This window comes from Moschus berezovskii, chromosome 6 (assembly GCF_049115385.1).
Source record: "Moschus berezovskii isolate FMDL1 chromosome 6, NW_MosBer_1.0, whole genome shotgun sequence".
In the NCBI taxonomy this organism is placed as follows: Eukaryota; Metazoa; Chordata; class Mammalia; order Artiodactyla; family Moschidae; genus Moschus; species Moschus berezovskii.
Window position 1 is genome coordinate 81,511,955 of NC_142465.1, and position 18,603 is coordinate 81,530,557.

General features: G+C 39.5%; 1 protein-coding gene and 1 non-coding gene across 2 annotated transcripts in view; one reads left to right on the plus strand and one right to left on the minus strand.

The window, feature by feature from the left end:
• PKP2 (plakophilin 2) overlaps window positions 1-18,603 on the plus strand; it is a 92,182-nt gene that overhangs the window by 13,278 nt on the left and 60,301 nt on the right. The window contains exons 2-4 of the mRNA XM_055395749.2: window positions 3,124-3,236; window positions 3,597-4,276; window positions 13,660-13,795. Coding sequence (XP_055251724.2) covers window positions 3,124-3,236; window positions 3,597-4,276; window positions 13,660-13,795 — 929 coding nt within the window. The remainder of the gene's footprint in view (window positions 1-3,123; window positions 3,237-3,596; window positions 4,277-13,659; window positions 13,796-18,603) is intronic.
• On the minus strand, window positions 7,410-7,516 carry LOC148777664 (U6 spliceosomal RNA). The gene has a single exon (XR_016037755.1). It is a non-coding gene; the product is annotated as a U6 spliceosomal RNA (small nuclear RNA).

Genomic DNA, 18,603 nt, shown 5'->3' on the forward strand with positions numbered 1-18,603 from the left:
AATTCTGAAAGAGATGGGAATCCCAGACCACCTGACCTGCCTCTTGAGAAATCTGTATACAGGTCAAGAAGCAACAGTTAGAACTGGACATGGAACAACAGACTGGTTCCAAATAGGAAAAGGAGTACGTCAAGGCTGTATATTGTCACCCTGCTTATTTAACTTACATGCAGAGTATAACATGCAAAATGCTGGGCTGGATGAAGCATAAGCTGGAATCAAGTTGCTGGGAGAAATATCAATAACCTCAGATATGCAGATGACACCACCTTTATGGCAGAAAGTGAAGAAGAACTAAAGAGCCTCTTGATGAAAGTGAAAGAGGAGAATGAAAAAGTTGGCTTAAAACTCAACATTCAGAAAACTAAGATCATGGCATCCGGTCCCATCACTTCATGTCAAATAGATGGGGGAGCAATGAAAACAGTGACAGACTTTATTCTGGGGGGCTCCAAAATCACTGCTGATGGTTGGTCACTGCAGCCATGAAGTTAAAAGACTCTTGCTCCTTGGAAGAAAAGTTATGCCCAACCTAGACAGCATATTAAAAAGCAGAGACATTTACTTTGCCAACAAATGTCCGTCTAATCAAAGCTATGGTTTTTCCAGTAGTCATATACGGATGTTGGACCATAAAGCTGATAGCCAAAGAATTGATGCTTTTGAACTGTGATGTTGGGACTCTTGACAGTCCCTTTGACTGCAAGGAGGTTAAGCCAGTCAGTCCTAAAGGAAATCAGTCCTGAATATTCATTGGAAGAACTGATGCTGAAGTTGAAACTCCAATACTTGGGCCACCTGATGCGAAGAACTGACACTTTGGAAAAGAACCTGATTCCGGGAAAGACTGAAGGTGGAAGGAGAAGGGGACGGACAACAGAAGATGAGATGGTTAGATGGCATCACTGACTCGATGGACACGAGTTTGAGTAGGCTCCTGGAATTGGTGATGAACAGGGAAGCCTGCTACAATCCATGGGGTGGCAAAGAGTCAGATGCAACTGAGCAACTGAACTGAATTTAAGTTTCCCTCTTTTAAGGGTATATGATAATAGCTAACTCTGCATCACAAAATATAAAATAATTTGAGTTCCTTCAAAGTAATCTTGCAGTTTAAGGTGTTAATCCATGTTGCTTTAAAAAGCCTTACCACCCACAGCAACAATGTTGAGTTAAGAATGTAAGTCAAACATTTAGCCTCCTTTCCCACATGGGTGGGACTCTTCCTTGCAGCATTACCTCCCTGGTAGTGGGGGGTGGGGGTAGGGGTGAGAGAAGGAACAGTGAGACCTGAGTTGGGGACTACAGACAGCCTGAGCAGGAACCTCAGGCAGACACTGAGAGCTGAGGACTTAAGCCTCTCAAAGTTTTTGATATGGAGTCGTACAGAAGATTCCTTTCAGTGTCCAGGTTCTAGGCTTCTTCTGACATTGAAGTTAAAAATTAAGAGGCTGCCTGACCTTGTGCTAACCCTTGAGAAGATATCAAGCCCCTGGAAACAGCTGTCTGCCTTTGCTCAACTCCCCTGATCTTTAGGGTGTTAGTTACAAGCGTGTAGCTGTCTTCCCCAGGACCCCTTGAGGTCTGAAACATGTTTGCTAGCCAGATTATTTGTCTCCAGGAAATAAAACACATGTACAAAAATAATCTGGGATGGATTCTTACTTTTTTAGCTTTTTGACAACAATACTCTCCATTCCACCTCTCCCTCAAAATAACTTGTTGAATATATTGTTAGTTAGAATATAACAATTTATTGGGAAAGTATGTTGGTATGTTCCAGTTGTATTGGAAAGGGACTACCTGTGTTATTTTATTACCAACATCTTTCACGAGTTTTTGAAGCCTAGAAGTAATTGAGTATTTTATTTTTCCTCTAATGTCTAAAAGAATGCTACGTGACAGTAATTTTGGTTAACGTTAGGAAATTAAAAATTAACTAGGCTTTAGAGATAATTGATTATTTTGATTAGTTTTTTGGGGTTGTTTTTATTTTTATTTTTTGTAAAGCAGTGGGAGATTACAAAAGAACTGATTAAAAAACTGGAAGCTTTTTAAGACATTTGAAGCTCAATAAGGAGTATTTTAAGATGTGCCTCAGTTAGAGTCTGACACAACTTAGCAACTAAACAACAGCAAACTTACTTGAGAGTCCCTGTAGTCCCCACAGACCTGAGCAGGAAGGGCTTGTCTCCTGTGCAGCATTTGCAGGAACAGGCTACCTGTTAAACCCCAAGCTAAGAACCAGTCACCAGTTCTTTTTTGGTGTGGAAGTGGATTCCCTCTCCTGCCTAACTCTCACATTGCCTAATGCCCCAGGCCCAGAGTTGGCCTTTTTCAAACTGACCCATGTTTTGTCTGACCATATTGACCCATTATATTTGTTGCCTCGCCTACCTTCTCTCAGCAAACTTCAGAGTTCCTGCCTTGGGTATTCCTCTTAACAGAAACTCAACTTTTATAGTACAGACCACATAAGCCAACTGAGTGATTTCCAAATTCTTTAGCATTGTAATAAACATTTATTTTTGTGAAAATCTCCTCTCTCCTTTCTTCCCTTTCCTCAAAAAAAAAGTTTTAATATTATTTTTAATTCAGCTTTTATTTTGAAAAGCTTGTGGAGGATGTTGCCACCTGCGATCATTGCCACATCCAAGGGTCATATTAAGCTTGCACTGCATTGCATGCATGCTCAGTTGTGTCTGATTCTGCAACCCCATGGACTCTAGCCCACCAGGCTCTTCTGTCCATGGAAGCTTCTGGCAAGAATACTGGAGTGGGTTGCCATTTCCTACTCCAGGGGATCTTCCCAACCCAGGGATCAAACCCACATCTCTTGCATCTCCTGCTTTGGCAGACAGATTCTTTACCATTTTGTCACCTGGGAAGCCCCATGTTAGCCTAGCACTGAAAAACACTAATATAAATCTAATACTTGTCACTGACTTTAATTACTTAAATTTAAAATATACTATTGTTATACATTCTTGCCTGGAGAATCCCATGGTCAGAGGAGCCTGGCAGGCTACAGTCCATGGGGTCACAAGAGTCAGTCACAACTTAACGACTAAACCACCACCACCACTGATTGGCCCACTTATTTTATTATATGCTTGATTACAGGAAATCTTCACCGAACTAGCAGTGTTCCTGAATATGTCTACAATCTACACTTGGTTGAAAATGATTTTGCTGGTGTGCGTTCCCCTGTTACTAAAACCTATGATTTGCTAAAGGTAGGATACCAAAGAATATAACCATAGTTATTAGAATACCAAGAAAACATTTTTAAACTTCTATGGGTTATTTTTAATGTGTACCATTCTCAAGTATTACCATTTCCTAAATGTATTATAAGAAGATTGGTTTTGTGTGGACATCATGGAAAACTGGAGACTTGAAACAGTATCAAATCCTGGTGCAAATAACTAGACAACCAAATCTTGTTAAAAACAGTTTTTACCCAGAAAAGAGCCGACTTCTCCATGTGATTTAGAAAGACCAACATCTTGTGTAATAGTCTTAGGATAACTGATCTTCAACAAAGTTGAAAACTGATTCATGCCTCATTTAAATTTTATTTTTCTTTTGTGCAGACAGGCACAGCCCCCACTTATGAAGGTCGCTGGGGAAGAGGAACTTCACAATACAGCTCCCAAAAGTCGGTAGAGGAAAGGTTCTTCAGGCAGCCTCTAAGGAGACTTGAGATTTCCCCAGACAGCAGCCCTGAGAGGGCTCAGTACGCACACAGTGAACACCAATACAGCCAGAGAAGTCAGGCCGGCCACACCTTGCGGCACCAAGAGAGCCGGAGGTCCACGCTTCTCGTGCCACCTCGCTACGCCCGCTCGGAAATTGTAGGCTTCAGCCACTCCGGGGCGGTGGGCAGACAGCGTCACTACGACACCTACAACAGGCGCTACCAGTACGGGTCTGTGAACGAAGCCGTTTTTGACGGCGCCCCGGTCCACCCAGTAGTGCTCACCTACCCCAGGCCTGGGACCAGCCACAGCCTGGGCAACCTCCTGGAGAAGGAGAACTACGTGACTGCGGGACTCGCCGCAGGGCAGGCCAGGCCGGGGCCCATGCCGCCGGGCACACAGGGCCGGGCAGAGCGGTCGTCCTGGCATCAGAGCTCCTTCCACAGCACCCGCACGCTGAGGGAAGCCGAGGCGGGCGGGAGGAGGCCGCACATGACCGTGGGTCAGGTGGCGGCAGGAGGAAGTGGGATCGTGCTCGCCGCCGAGAGAGGCGCTTTCACCGAGGCCCAGTCTGGGTGAGTCCCCTGCTCAATCTGCAGCGCTGTCAGTGCCAGCACATTCTGTTCCCATAGCCCTTAACTGCGTGAGCTGGCGCTTCTGGGGCTGCAGAGAAAGGCTTCCAGAGATAAGTGATTAAAATAATGACTTCTCAGGCAGCTGCCTAATTGACAGATTAGCCTATTTACCTCAGGGACAGGGGCCAAGCTACCTGCTTGTATGGCAGCTCTGCGGGGAAATGTGGCTTTTAGTCCATCTGTTTCAAATTAGATGATGGCTGAAAGGGAGGCCTGACCCCTTGGTTATGTGAAAATGTGCGTTGAATGAGAGCTAACTCCAAAGTAGATGAAGAAATGGATAATTACTTGCATTTTTCTCAATCATTCCTTGAAATAAAAGGCAAAAATGTTTATTCCCGGTGTTAAAAGCAAACTAAATGCTGTTTTGATAACACTACCGAAAAAGGAAGAGCTAATCAGAGGCAACTCATTTCTAAATGTCTCTTTCCCTTTCTTTGATATACCTGATAATTTTATTCAATATTATTTGACTCTAGTATATGGGATTTATCAGAGTTTTTGTTTTGTAGTACTGAATAATTAAAATACTTGAAGTTTCAAAGTCATTCCTTTGCCTCTCCTGTTTACGTTATGGCTTGACTAATCTAGCGTTTGAACTTTAACTTTTACTCAAGTTTAATGCTGGAGCACAAATTTCGTAAACTGAGGAACTCACTAAGAGAAAAGTTGAGAAATGGATGGATGATTACATTAGTAACTACTAAAATAATGACATATCATTATGGTAAAACATTAAATATTTGATTTTTTTTTAACTTGGGAAGTTGGTTAATGGAAATTATTACCTTTAATCATCCCTTTAACTGAAATTGTGCAGTATACTCATTGATTAGGTAGGCACCAGTGAGAAAAGATTTTAGGGCTAATCTAATCTTGAAGCAAGAAATATTTTTTATAAAGCAAAATTGAATATGAGACTTATTCTTTAGAAAGTAGATCTTTGTCAATATGGACACACTTATAAAAAGAAAAATGCATGAGGTAATTATTTACGGAGGGAAAAGCTGATCAATTCTTTTAAATTGATAATTCAAGATGTATTAAATGCCTGCTATAGTGTAAGATTTGTGCTTGGTCAGTTTTAATGAAATGATTCAGTAACAGGACTATTGCTTCACCTTCTCCACACTCTTCTCTTCTTCCATCTCTGTCCTCATGCTTCCACCGCCTTGTCACTTCCCAGTCTGTCGTCCACTCATGCAGTATGACTTTCGTCCCCAACATTTCTGAAATAGGCTCCCCACAGATCTACCAAAGACTGCCCTAATGCTACATCTGAAGCAGACACATAATTAGCACTTATATTAGTCTGTGGGCAGCATTTGGTAAACTGTCTGTGAAATTCTCTGTTCCCTGGGTTGTCGGGACACCAGCGTCTCCTGGTTTCTTCTAGCTATGTGTTAGTCTTCCCGGAGAGGACTTTTTGGCATGCCCAAGGAAGTCATCTTCATCAACCTTCTGTTTTGCTCTTGGTGCTCTTTTAAAGAGGCCCTGCATACTGCACTTACATCCTGTGATTCCCATGTTTCATTTTCATCTCTGTCCTCCATCCTCAACTCTAAATTGGTGTGTATTTCTAACAACCTCATGGACTCAGTATGTTCAGAATTAAATTTATCAGCTCTTCCCTACCTTCTATTCCTGACCATCTTCTTATACTAAAGTCCTGTCATTTATAAACCTGGGAGTCATTCTTGTCTTTTCCCTTCATAGTCACATATCACCAAGCTATTATTTTTAACTCCTTAATGGGTTGTAAATTTTTACCCTCTTTCTGTCTCTATTGCATAGGTCTCTCTCCTCTGGTCTTGCTCACTCAACCATTCTGTAAAACTGTTAGAATGATCTTCCAAACTCTGATGATTCCTCGCCACAACTTGTAATCTTTCCATAATTCCACCAAACTTTTGTGCTTTTTAGCATGGCACACAAGGCCCATGTTTCTACCTCTGCTTACACTCTAGTCTGATCTCTTTCTATTTTTCTTCACCCTTCATCATCACCATCCCCAAAAACACGCCTAAACACTCAAACCACGTTGAACCGCTTGCTTCTCTTGTTGTTCAGTTGCTAAGTTGTGTCTGACTATTTGCATCCCCATGGACTGCAGCATGCCAGGCTTCCCTGCCCTTCACTATTTCCCAGGGTTTGCTCTAACTCATGTCCATTGAGTCAGTGATGCCATTCAACCATCTCATCCTCTGTCAGCCCCCTTCTCATCCTCCCATCAATCTTTCCCAGCTTCAGGGTCTTTTCCAATGAGATGGCTCTTCACATCAGGTGGCTGAAATATTGAAGCTTCAGCTTCAACATCAGTCTTTCCAATGAATATCCAGGGTTGATTTCCTTAAGGGTTGACTGATTTGATCCTCCTTGCTGTCCAAGGGACCCTCAGGACTCTTTTCTAGCATCACAGTTAGAAAGCATCAGTTCTTTGGCACTCAGCCTTCTTTATGGTGCAACTCTCATATCCATACATGATTACTGGAAAACCATAGCTTTGACTATATGGACCTTTCTCAGCAAATGGATGTCCCTGCTTTTTAATATGCTGTCTAGGTTTTCCCTGGTGGCTCAGACAGTAAAACGTCTGCCTACAATGCAGGAGACCCGGGTTCAATCCCTGGGTTGGGAAGATCTCCTGGAGAAGGAAATGGCAACCCACTCCAGTATTCTTGCCTGGAAAATCCCATGGATGGAGAAGGCTGGTAGGCTACAGTCCATGGGGTTGCAAAGAGTCAGACATGACTTAGCAACTTCACTTTCTTTCTTTCTTTCTAGGTTTGTCATAGCCTTTCTTCCAGGGAGGAAGTGTCTTAATTTCATGGCTGCAGTCACAGTGATTTTGGAGCCCCAAAAATGAAATCTGTCTCTGCTTCCATTTTTTTTTTCCCTTCTATTTGCCATGAAGTGATAGGACCAGATGCCACGATTGTAGTTTTTTGTTTTTTGTTTTTTTTTCATACCTGAAATAAAACTAAGAGGAAAATTATGTCAGTTTTAGTTGTAGCTAAGTTCAATAGAATTTCATTTCACCTCACCTACATTTTCCAAACCACTAGAACACTAAAAAAATATGGAACGCTTCACGAATTTGCGTGTCATCCTTGCGCAGGGGCCATGCTAATCTTCTCTGTATCGTTCCAATTTTAGTATATGTGCTGCCGAAGCGAGCACGATTATAGTTTTTTGAATGTTGAGTTTTAAACCAGCTTTTTCACTCTCTTTGATCCCCATCAAGAGTCTCTTTAGTTCTTTTGTGCTTTCTGCCATTAGAGTGGTATCATCTGCATTTCTGAGGTTACTGATATTTCTCCCTGCAGTCTTGATTCCAGCTTGTGCTTCATCCAACCCAGCATTTCTCATGATGTACTCTGCATATAAGTTAAATAAGCAGGGTGACAATATACAGCCTTGATGCATATTCCCAATTTTGAACCAGTCCATTGTTCCATGCCCAGTTCTAACTGTTGCTTCTTGACCTGCATACAGGTTTCTCAGGAGGCATGTAAGGTGGTTTGGTATTCCCAGCTCTTGAAGAATTTTCCACAGTTTGTTGTGATCCATACAAAGGCTTTAGCATAGTCAATGAAGTAGAAGTAGATGTGTTTTTTTGGAACTCTCTTGCTTTTTCTATGATCCAACAGATGTTGGCAATTTGATCTCTGGTTCCTCTTCCTTTTCTGAATCCAGCTTTTATATCTGAAAGTTCTCAGTTCACGTGTTGTCGAAGCCTAACTTGAATGATTTTGAGCATTACTTTGCTAGCATGTGAAATCAGCAGAATTGTATAGTAGTTTGAACATTTTTTGGCATTGCCCTTCTTTGGGATGAAAAGTATTGATTCACTTATTTTATTTCTTTTTCTCTTTCTGCCTTCTTTTCTTCTTTCCTTCCTTTCTTTCCCTCTTCCTTCCTTCTTTTCTTATCTACCTATCTAATCTATTTCTTCCCAGAAACTATTTTTTGGCTGACTAATCCTGATTCTAGATTTATCTCAGTTACTGCCTTTTCCCTTACCACTTGCCTTGCCAACTAGGTGCTCCAGATAGCTGCACTGTGTGGGTGTCTCTACTACAGAATAATACATTGTGGTTATTCATTTACCTGTCTGCTCTCCCTCTAATTTTGAGTTGTTTTAATAGAGAAAATTTTATTACAATAATTAATCATGTTCCAAGAATAGAAATACTTGGGACCAAGAAATTTAAAATAAAGGGCAAGAAGCCTATTCTTAATGATTCCCAAAGTTGCCATCCAAGAGAACAGAAATCATAGAAATGACCACTTCTTGAAAATATTGCTATGTATGGAAAGGAAAGGGGGTCAGGGATATTTCCTATAATGATCAAGGTGGCATCCATATCTGATTCTCTTCCTCCTTTGATGTGTTCCATGGCTCATTTCAGTTCCACAGGCTGCCCCTGAGAACACATGCTCTGCTCCCCTATGCCTTGCAGTGTCTCATATTTCAAGCTCTATTTAGTGCCTATATATTGAATTCGATTTTTTCACAAAGTCCCACATGTGAAGAAGTGTTCTTTCACATTTGTGGAAAATTCCTATAGAGTAGGAATAAAACTATATTCTCTAAAACTATAATCCTACATAATGGCAGAAGGTATTAAACAATGGGTCTTTGTTTCTAAAAGAAAAATGGCTGGTCAGTTTCTAATGTAGCTGAAAATCAAAACATTGGAGTAGAAGAGAGATAGTCAACAGCTGCTCTAAATCAGACTATTGAAAAAGATTTAAGAAATCACTAAGTAAAACACTGTAATCAGTTTTATGAAAATATGATTTCTGTACATATAAGGGACTGGTGGTTCAGCAAATGAATATTAGATTGCTCCGCTGTACCCAGCACTGCAATAAGCACCATAGAGATAAAAATGTAATGGGATATTTGAAGGTCTAGAGAGGATCTGTAAAGAAGAAAATAAAATAAGACACATCAAGTGCTAGATTGTACTAGTGTCTGTAGGAATTTAGAGAACAAAAGAGTGATGCTTTTGCATTGGTAGACGGTGACAAAGGTGAGTGCCTGTGTCTCTGGTACGATCGCCAGTCGAGTTTGAGATGTAGAGCAGCACAGAACAGAAAAGATGTCATATTAACTTCCCTTCACATCCTCTTAGTTACCTGCTTTTTTAGTTCTTTGGTTATTCAGGTCTCTTTCAACTATATCTTTCTTTCCATTTTTCACAGTTGTGAACAAAGTTCACAACTTTATTGCTTCAACTAAGACTTTTGTAATGCCCTCAAAACTGTCTCTAGAAACTCATATGCACTCTAAAGTCACCTTTGTAAAGCAGTGCTTTCATCACACCTAAAATCTTTGTGAGGTAGGAGGGTTTGCATTTCCTAAGCATCTTACAACAGGAGGGAGCTCTTCATTCATCATCTGGTGTTTGCTTAACCTTCCGAGCTGTTGTGATATCTGTGAACCAGCCTGGGGTAGGGCTGTGTTGTTATTGTCAGGAATGTGGTTGCTGAGGGATTGCATACCAAAAAAAAAAGTACTGTTTTTAGTTTTTTCCTGTAATTACTCATATTCTGACCAATAATACTTTACACTGCTTCCTGTTTACATTTTTATGATGAATGTATTGACATCATATTAACTAAAGTGGTTGAAAAGACTCACTATTGCAGAATACATTCAGTGGATAACGGGACCCCTGGAACAACTGCTCGTCCTGATCCTTCCCTCCCCAACCCTTTCTCCCAAGCCACATTTCTGTAGGGTTCAAGAAATGTGAGTGAGCAGAAAGGGAAGGAGGAGGGAAGAAAGGGAGGCAGAGAAGAAAGTAGGGAGGAAGAGAGAGAGATTGAAGTAAAACCAAAGAGGAGCCTGCAGGCCCTTGCCTGGGTACAGACTTCCCTCCATGTGCCCCATTTCTTGTTTGAAGAAAGGCTTTAGTCTCCTGGGCTTTTTCTGAGACCCAAAGAGCAAGAGCTTAAGCAGTTAATAATTAGAACATGAGTCACAGGACTCCTGGTCATCCTGAGGAATATAGATAACAATCTGATATGTATCTTAGAGTTGTTTTACAGAAATTAGGACCCCTAATCATGGTGGATGGTGACTACATGCTCACCACCAGCGCCTCGACCCCATACTGGTTGGAACCAGAAGGCTGAGTGTTGAGATTCCCGGAACATCATTCTGTTACCCCACTAGGAATCAATCAGAAGAATATCCACAAGCTGACCAGGCACTCTGCAACCCTTACCCCTAGTTTTCCTTTTAAATATCCTGTCCTGACAGCCGTCCTGTTTTTTGAGCATGAGCTGCCCTTTCTCCTTGCTTGCTGTCCTATAACAAACACTGTACTTTCCTTTAGCACAACCCAGTGTCATTAGATTGGCTTCGCCATGTGCTGGGTGAGCAGACTCCAATTCCATTGGTAAAGAGAGAATAGAGGAGGAAAGGAATAGCTTTAGCTGGGGATAGGAATACAGAAGGGATGATATTTGAATTGAGTCTTGAAGAATGATAAGAAATAGGTAGAAGGGTAGGTCTCTTAGAAACATCAGAGAGAGTGGCTTGTGAAGGGGCATGCAGCATTTAGAGAAGGATTAAAAGTCGGGTGTGATTGGAGGAAGAGTTAATCCATCAGGGGAGGGAGCGGAGATGGGATGGAGGTTGGCAAGAGATGGAGCCAGACTGAGGTCAGAACATACGCTGTGCTATACGGTTGGACTTTACAGACAATAACAAAACAGAAAATTGATGCCCTGACAGCTGTGGCAGACGTTCTTGTTGAGGAAGTCTTTGTTCTGTTTGGGAGTTGTTTTTAGTAATAAACTGAAGTAGCATTAGGTTGGCTGGTGGTAAATGAAGAACTTCTTTGTGAATCATGTTCAGGAAAATAAAGGATTAGAGTAATGGAATTATTTGTTGGTTGGGAAATTTTGGTTTGGATGGGAAATTTTGTTGGGAAATTCAAAACTTTCCTGAGTCATTTATGACTTATGAAATGGATTAATAGCTAAATCTTAAAAAAAGAAGTATTAAATAGAAGGTTACTCTTAGCTTATGAATGCTGTCTCATCAGTTTAAACACCTATAGTGGTACATGGTGAAAGACTTAAATTTTTTTTTTATTTTTGATTTCCCTGTAAAGTAATTGGAGTCCATGCCTGTGAAATATTCCCATGTCTTTTTAAAAGGGAGTTTATGTTAAATAAAAGTGATTCAAATTCTAATTTTAATGGTAATAGCCTACATTTTTACCAATTAAATTGACTCCTGAGGCATAAAAGTTTAAAATATGAGATCATTATATAATTCTCAGTAGAGATGCCAGAACTTCTTAATTTTTAATACCCTTATACTCATGAGGTAACACTTCTGTGTTTGAACATGTGTTTCAGAAGCAGTGGGAATTAGTTTTCAGTCATGAGGCCTTTACTCTTATCCTCTCACCTGTGCCATACCCATTCACACACCAACATGCCACTCACAACATAAAAATGCTCCCCTCAGTACATAGGTGCATGCATTGGTGGGTTAGCCTGATAGAAGAGAGAATTGCTTCACCATGCTTGCTAGCAGATGCTGGAAAATACCCTCCCATAATGTCGTAGAAATCTCCGTTAACTGAAGTGAATCAGTTGTAATCCTCTTTGACACCAAAGAGAAGCCTAGGTTACTTTTAAGGCCTGTCTTTAGCCACAGTCCTAAGGTGTTGCCATCCTCAGTGTGGTTTCTCTGAGGTGATACTTTGTTGTTGTTCAGTTCAGTCGCTCAGTCGTGTCCGACTCTCCGCGACCCCATGAATCACAGCACGCCAGGCCTCCCTGTCCATCACCAACTCCCGGAGTTCACTCAAACTCATGTCCATTGAGTCGGTGATGCCATCCAGCCATCTCATTCTCTGTCGTCCCCTTCTCCTCCCGCCCCCAACCTTTCCCAGCATCAGAGTCTTTTCCAGTGAGTCAACTCGTTGCATGAGGTGGCCAAAGTATTGCAGTTTCAGCTTTAGCATCATTTAGTCGCTAAGTCATGTAGGACTCTTTGTGGCCCCATGGAATGCAGTATGCCAGGCTTCCTTGTTCTTCAGTATCTCCTGGAGTTTGCTCAAATTCATGTCCATTGAATCAGTGATGCTATCCTAACCATCTCATTCTCTGCTCCACTCTTCTCCTTTTGCCTTTAATCTTTCCCAGCATCAGGGTCTTTTCTAATGAGTGGGCTTTTCCCATCAGGTAGTCAAAGCATTAGAGCTTCAGCTTTAGCATCAGTCCTTCCAATGAATATTCAAGTTTGATTTCCTTTGGAATTGATTGGTTTGATCTCCTTGCAGTCCAAGGGACTCTCAAGAGTCTTATCCAGCACCACAGTTCAAAAGCATCGATTTTTTGGCACTTGGCCCTCTTTATGGTCCAACTCTCATATCCATACATGACTTCTGGAAAAACCATAGCTTTGACTGTACGGACCTTTGTAGGCAAAGTAATGCCTCTGCTTTTTAATATGCTATCTAGGTTTGTCATAGCTTTCCTTCCAAGGAGCAAGCAGTTTTAAATAAAATTTAAAAAATAAAAAAGGAAGTTACAAATACACCTTGGTAATAGGCTGCCTAAACTTAGTCACCCTCCAGGCAGAAGTAAAAGGGGAAGGAGAATTAATGCCACTTTTGTGAGGCATTTGGGAGTTATTGTTTTATTCATAGCAATTTTATTTATTCTCTATAAATTATCTTAGTATCAAACTATATCAGATTTCATCAATACTGTATGTATTTGCAATTAGTAGAGAACAAAATATGTTACTTAGACTGTAGCTGAATGTCATTACAATGGTAACAGAATGTTGATTAAATTGTATTTAAAAGGGACTTTTTAAATAGTAGTAGAATGCTTCTTTTAAAACTTATTCTGAGATGTAATAACAGATTTTGAGCAGCTGTGAGAAAAATCTAATAATTTTTGAGGGAAGGTATTTAACTTTCAGGTATGAGATTACCACGGAGGGATAATTTTTAATTTCTGTGACCAAATTTCTTTTAAATTTCATGTCAGATATATTTATATTTCATGTGAGACATATATGTATCTTAAATAGAGGGAAGTTTCTTCTCAATTCAGTGGTGTCCTCAGAAGCTAGTCTGAACAGAAGTGGAGTGTTTCTGCTGCTGGATTCCTATACCTTCTGACCTCAGAAGCTAATTTTTCCTTTGCCTGAACAGGAGCCATGGCTCAGATGTTCTAGGTGCTTCCCGATATTAGCCAGGTTATCCCCTGGAGGATCAGGTTGACAGGCAGGAGGGAGCAGGTTTGGAATCTTGCTAAATCTGTGATTGTTTGTCTAGGAATGTAGACACAGAGATGACTCTGGAACGAGCAGTGAGTATGCTTGAGGCAGACCACACGCCACCGTCCAAGATTCCTATTGCAGCTACTTTCATACAGCATGAGTGCTTCCAGAAATCTGAGGCACGGAAAAGGGTGAGTATATCATCTCAAGTCTGGTGCAAAACAAGCATACTTTCACATCTATTATGGTGATCCTGCAAACTGAAACCAAATTTAATATTTGAAATTATTGAATTATTTGTGGGCTTCCGGGTGAATCAACTGGTAAAGAATCCGCCTGCCATGTGGGAAACCTGGGTTTGAATCCTGGGTTGGGAAGAGCCCCTGGAGAAGGGAACGTCTACCCACTCCAGTATTCTGGCCTGGAGAATTCCATGGACTGTACAGTCCATGGGGTCCCAAAGAGTCAGACATGACTGAGAGACTTTAACTTTCATTTTTTTATGTCAATTATAGCTTATTTCTTTAATTAATTAAAGAATTAAAAATAATCTTTTATTGAGACCTTTTAATCTAAAAGGAAATATACACTGATTACCACAAAAGTTTTCTGCAATCCAGAAAATTAGAACATAAATGACTACATGTACCTCTCCCTTCTTTGTCTGCCTCTCCCTTTAGAACCATCTCCAGAAATAATTGTTTGTTTCAGTCTGTGTACTTTCAGATTTTTTTGAGAGAGAAGAGGGGAGAGAGAGAAAATGAGTGTACATTTTAGGCTATTGTTTTCTATATTTAAAAAATATATTAAATGTGAGCAATGTGTTCTGAGTTTTTATTTTCCGTAAACAGTTCTTTACCATTACAACAGTGACTCAATAAATAGCTTTATACATATATCTTTTGGCATTTCCACCAGTGTTGCTATAGAACAGATCCTCTAAGATGGAATCAATAAGTCACTTTGTTTTAAATGGTACATTTGTAGGGGGGCGGAAATCATAGTTTAAAAAGGTACGCAGTGAAAAGAAGTTTTTCTCCAGTCTAGGCCTGCATCTCCCTCATTTTCTCTCAACCTCCCATTCTTTGTCCTCCACCCTCCCCTCCTTCTCTCTTTGTCTCTCACATCAATTTTAAGGTATCTTTCCAGAGATAGTTTATGCATTTAGAAGCAGTTATTGGATGGGTTGATTGAATATCCTTTTTGTTTTAAAATAAAATCACAAATGGTAACAGGTTACTTATAATACTCAGTACTTTGTTTTAATTTAACACTATATCTTGGAAATCTTCAGCATATATTAGCCCTTATATTAGCCCTAGCTTCATTCTTTAAAACTGCTACATTTCTTTTTAATTGGAGATTTAACTTTATTTAACTTTACAATATTGTGTTGGTTTCTGCTATACATCAACGTGAATCCGCCGTAAGTATGCACATGTCCTCGCCCTCTTAAACATCCTTCCCACCCCATCCCACCCCTCTAGGTTGTCACAGAACACTGGATTTGAGCTCCTTGTGTATTTTACATATGGTAGTGTATATGTTTCAGTGTTAACTCTCAATTCTTCCCACCCTCACCCTCCTCTACTCTGTCCTCAAGTCTGTTTTTTAGGTCTGTGTCTCCTTAGCTGCCCTGCAAATAGGTTCATCAGTCCCACCTTTCTAGATTCCATATATATGTGTATCTCTGTATTAATTAAAACCGCTACATAGATTTCTCTTGTATAAATGCACTAATTTTGTTTGTTCAGTTTTTTAACAGTTTTATTAAGGTTAAAAATGACAAAATTTTTGATACATGTTTTGATACAGTGAAACCATCATCACAATCAATACAGTGAGCAAATTCATTACCTCCAAAGTTTCCTTGTGCCCCTTGGTAATCACTACATCCCACCCCCTCCACAACCCACTTCCCATCCCCAGGCAGTCAATGATCTGCTTTCTGTTACTATAGATTAGTTGAATTTTCTAGAATTGTATATATATGGTATCAGATAGGCTGCAGTCCGTGGGGTCGCTATGGGTTGGACACGACTGAGCAACTTCACTTTCACTTTTCACTTTCACACATTGGAGAAGGAAGTGGCAACCCACTCCAGTGTTCTTGCCTGGAGAATCCCAGGGACGGGGGAGCCTGGTGGGTTGCAGTCTGTGGGGTCGCACAGAGTCAGACACGACTGAAGCGACTTAGCAGCAGCAGCAGAGTAAATATGCATTTTTTTGGTCTGATTTCTTTTACTCAGCTTAAATCTTTTAAGGTTGTATATAGGGACGGGGGTTCAGGAAGGGGAACTCATGTACACCCGGGGCAGATTCATGTCAATGTATGGCAACACCAACCAATATAATAATAAAAAAAAAAATCTACCAGCAGGGACTTCCCTGGTAGTCCAGCAGTTAGAACTGCGAACTTCCACTGAAGGGAGCACAGGTTCGATCCCTGGTTGGGGAACTAAGATTCTGGGTGCCCCAAGGTAAGGCGAAATAAATTAATAAATAAAGGGGAAAAAAAAGGTTGTATATATCAAAAGGTGTGTGTATGGCTGAGTAGTATTTTGTTTTGTGGTTACCATAAAGGGGTGTGTGTGTGTATGTGTGTGTGTGTGTGTGTCTCTGAGTAGTATTTTGTTTTGTGGTTACCATAATGTGTTTATCCACTTACCTGTAGATGGGCATTTGAGTTTTGGGTATTACAGATAAAGCTGCTATGAATATATGTTTACAAACAAGTGTTTTAATTTCTCTGAGGTAAATACCTTGGAGTAGAAGCAGTTCAGTTCAGTTCAGTTCAGTCGCTCAGTTGTGTCTGACTCTTATACCTGGATAATATTGTAGTTGTTCGACTTTTTAAGGATTTGCCAAACTGTTTTACAAAGTAACTAAACCATTTTACATTCCCATTAGCAATGTATGAGAGTTCTGGTTCCACAATGTCCTAACACTTGATATGGTCAGTCTTAATTAGAGCCAATAGGTTTGTAGTAGTTTTTCATTGTGGTTTTAATTTGCATTTTCCTATTGACTAATGTTGAGCATCTTTTCATTTGCTTGTTATCTATATATTGATACCATCTTTGGTGAAATGCGTTTTCAGATCTTTTGCCTGTTTTTATTTGGGTCTTCTGTTTTCTTACTATTGAATTTTAATATTTCTTTATAGATTCTGGATATAAGTCTTTTTTCATATGTATGATTTGGAAATATTTTCACTCAGTTATGTTTTGTTTTTTCATTCTTTCAAGAGTTTTAAATTTTGATGGAGTATAATTTGTCAGTTTTTTCCTTGTGGATCCCGCTTCTCATGGTGTATCCAAGAAATCTTCCTGTACTCAAAGGTTGCAAAAATAATCTCCTATGTCTTCTTCCAGAAGTTTTTTTAAGTATAAGACTTTGTAGTTGAATAGTGCATTTGTGGTTAATCTTTGTATATATTGCAAGATGTTTACCAAAGTTCCTTTTGTTAAAATATATATATCAATATATACAATTGTTTAGGCAGGATTTGTCAAAAAGATTATCCTTTTGGTACTGAGTTATTTTTGCACTTCAGTTGAAAAGGAATTAATCATATACATGAGTTTAATTCTGGACTATGCATTCTATCCCACTGCCCCTATCTTTATACTAATACCATACTGTCTCGATTACTGTATTTTTATGTTAAGTCTTGAAATTAGGTACTGTTAGTCCCCTGACTTTGTTCTTTTTCAAATTATTTTGGTTGTTCTAGGTTTTTTTGCAGTCCATTTGAATTTTAGAAATAAGCTTGTCAATTTCCCAATTTTAAAACCAACTGTTGGGATTTTGTTTTGAGGTTGCTTTGAATCTATAAATCACTTTGTGGAGAACTGACATCTAAACAGGTCTTCTGACCTCTGAACATGGTATATTTTACCACTTACGTTGGTCTTTAGTTTCTCAGCAGTGTTTTTTAGTTTTTACTCTAGAGATCTTTCATGTCTTTTGTCAGATCTGTCCTTAAAGTACCATATTTCTAGATGCTTTTATAAATGGGCATGGTTTTTTCATTTTAATTTTTGATAGTTTCATGATAGTAGACAGAAATTCAGTTCACTTTTATCTCTTGATTTTGTATGTGTGTTATTACTAAATTTAGTTACTAGCTCTTGTAACATATTTGTAGATTCATCATGTTTCTACATAGAAGATCATACCATCTGCAGATAAAGACATTTTTTTTTTCCTTTCTAATCTTCTTTGATTTGTGCTGGCTAGAATCTCCAGTACAGTGTTAAAAAGAAGAGTGGATATGTTGTCCTGTTCCTGATCATAAGGGAAAGCATTCAGTTATGCTTTCATTCTTAAGTATGATTTTTAACTGTAAGGTTTTTTGGTCGTGTTTTTTTTTTTTTTTTTTGAGGAATTTAATTTGGGGGATTTTTGTTGTTTTTTTCTTTTTTTGGAAGAAAGGGAAAGGCTTATACTTTAATATTCTTAATAACAGTTTTTCCTGCTTTTTGTCTTTTGTGTTTTTTTTTAATTGAGATATAATTGGCATATATTAGTTTTAGACATATAATATAATGATACAATATATGAATGTATTGTGCAGTGATCACCACAATAAATCTGGTTACCATTCATCACCACACATAGTTATGAGATTTTTCTTGTCATGAGAAGTTTTAAAATCTACTGTCTAGCAACTTTCAAATATGCAGGACTGTATTATTAACTATAGTCATCAGGCTGTACATTACATCCCCGGAACTATTTAGTTTACTGCTGTAAGTTTGTACCTTTTGACCCCCTTCACCCACTGTACCCTCCCTCAAACCCCCTCCCCAACCTCTGGCAACTGCCAGCCTGTTCTCTTTATCTATGATTTTGTTTTTGTTTTGTTTTGTTTCTTAGATTCCAGATGTGAGTGAGATCATAGGGTGTTTGTCTATCTCTGACTTATTTCACTTAATATACTGCCTTTAAGGTTCATCCATGTTGCAGTAGCCGTAATTGCTTCCTTTTTATAGCT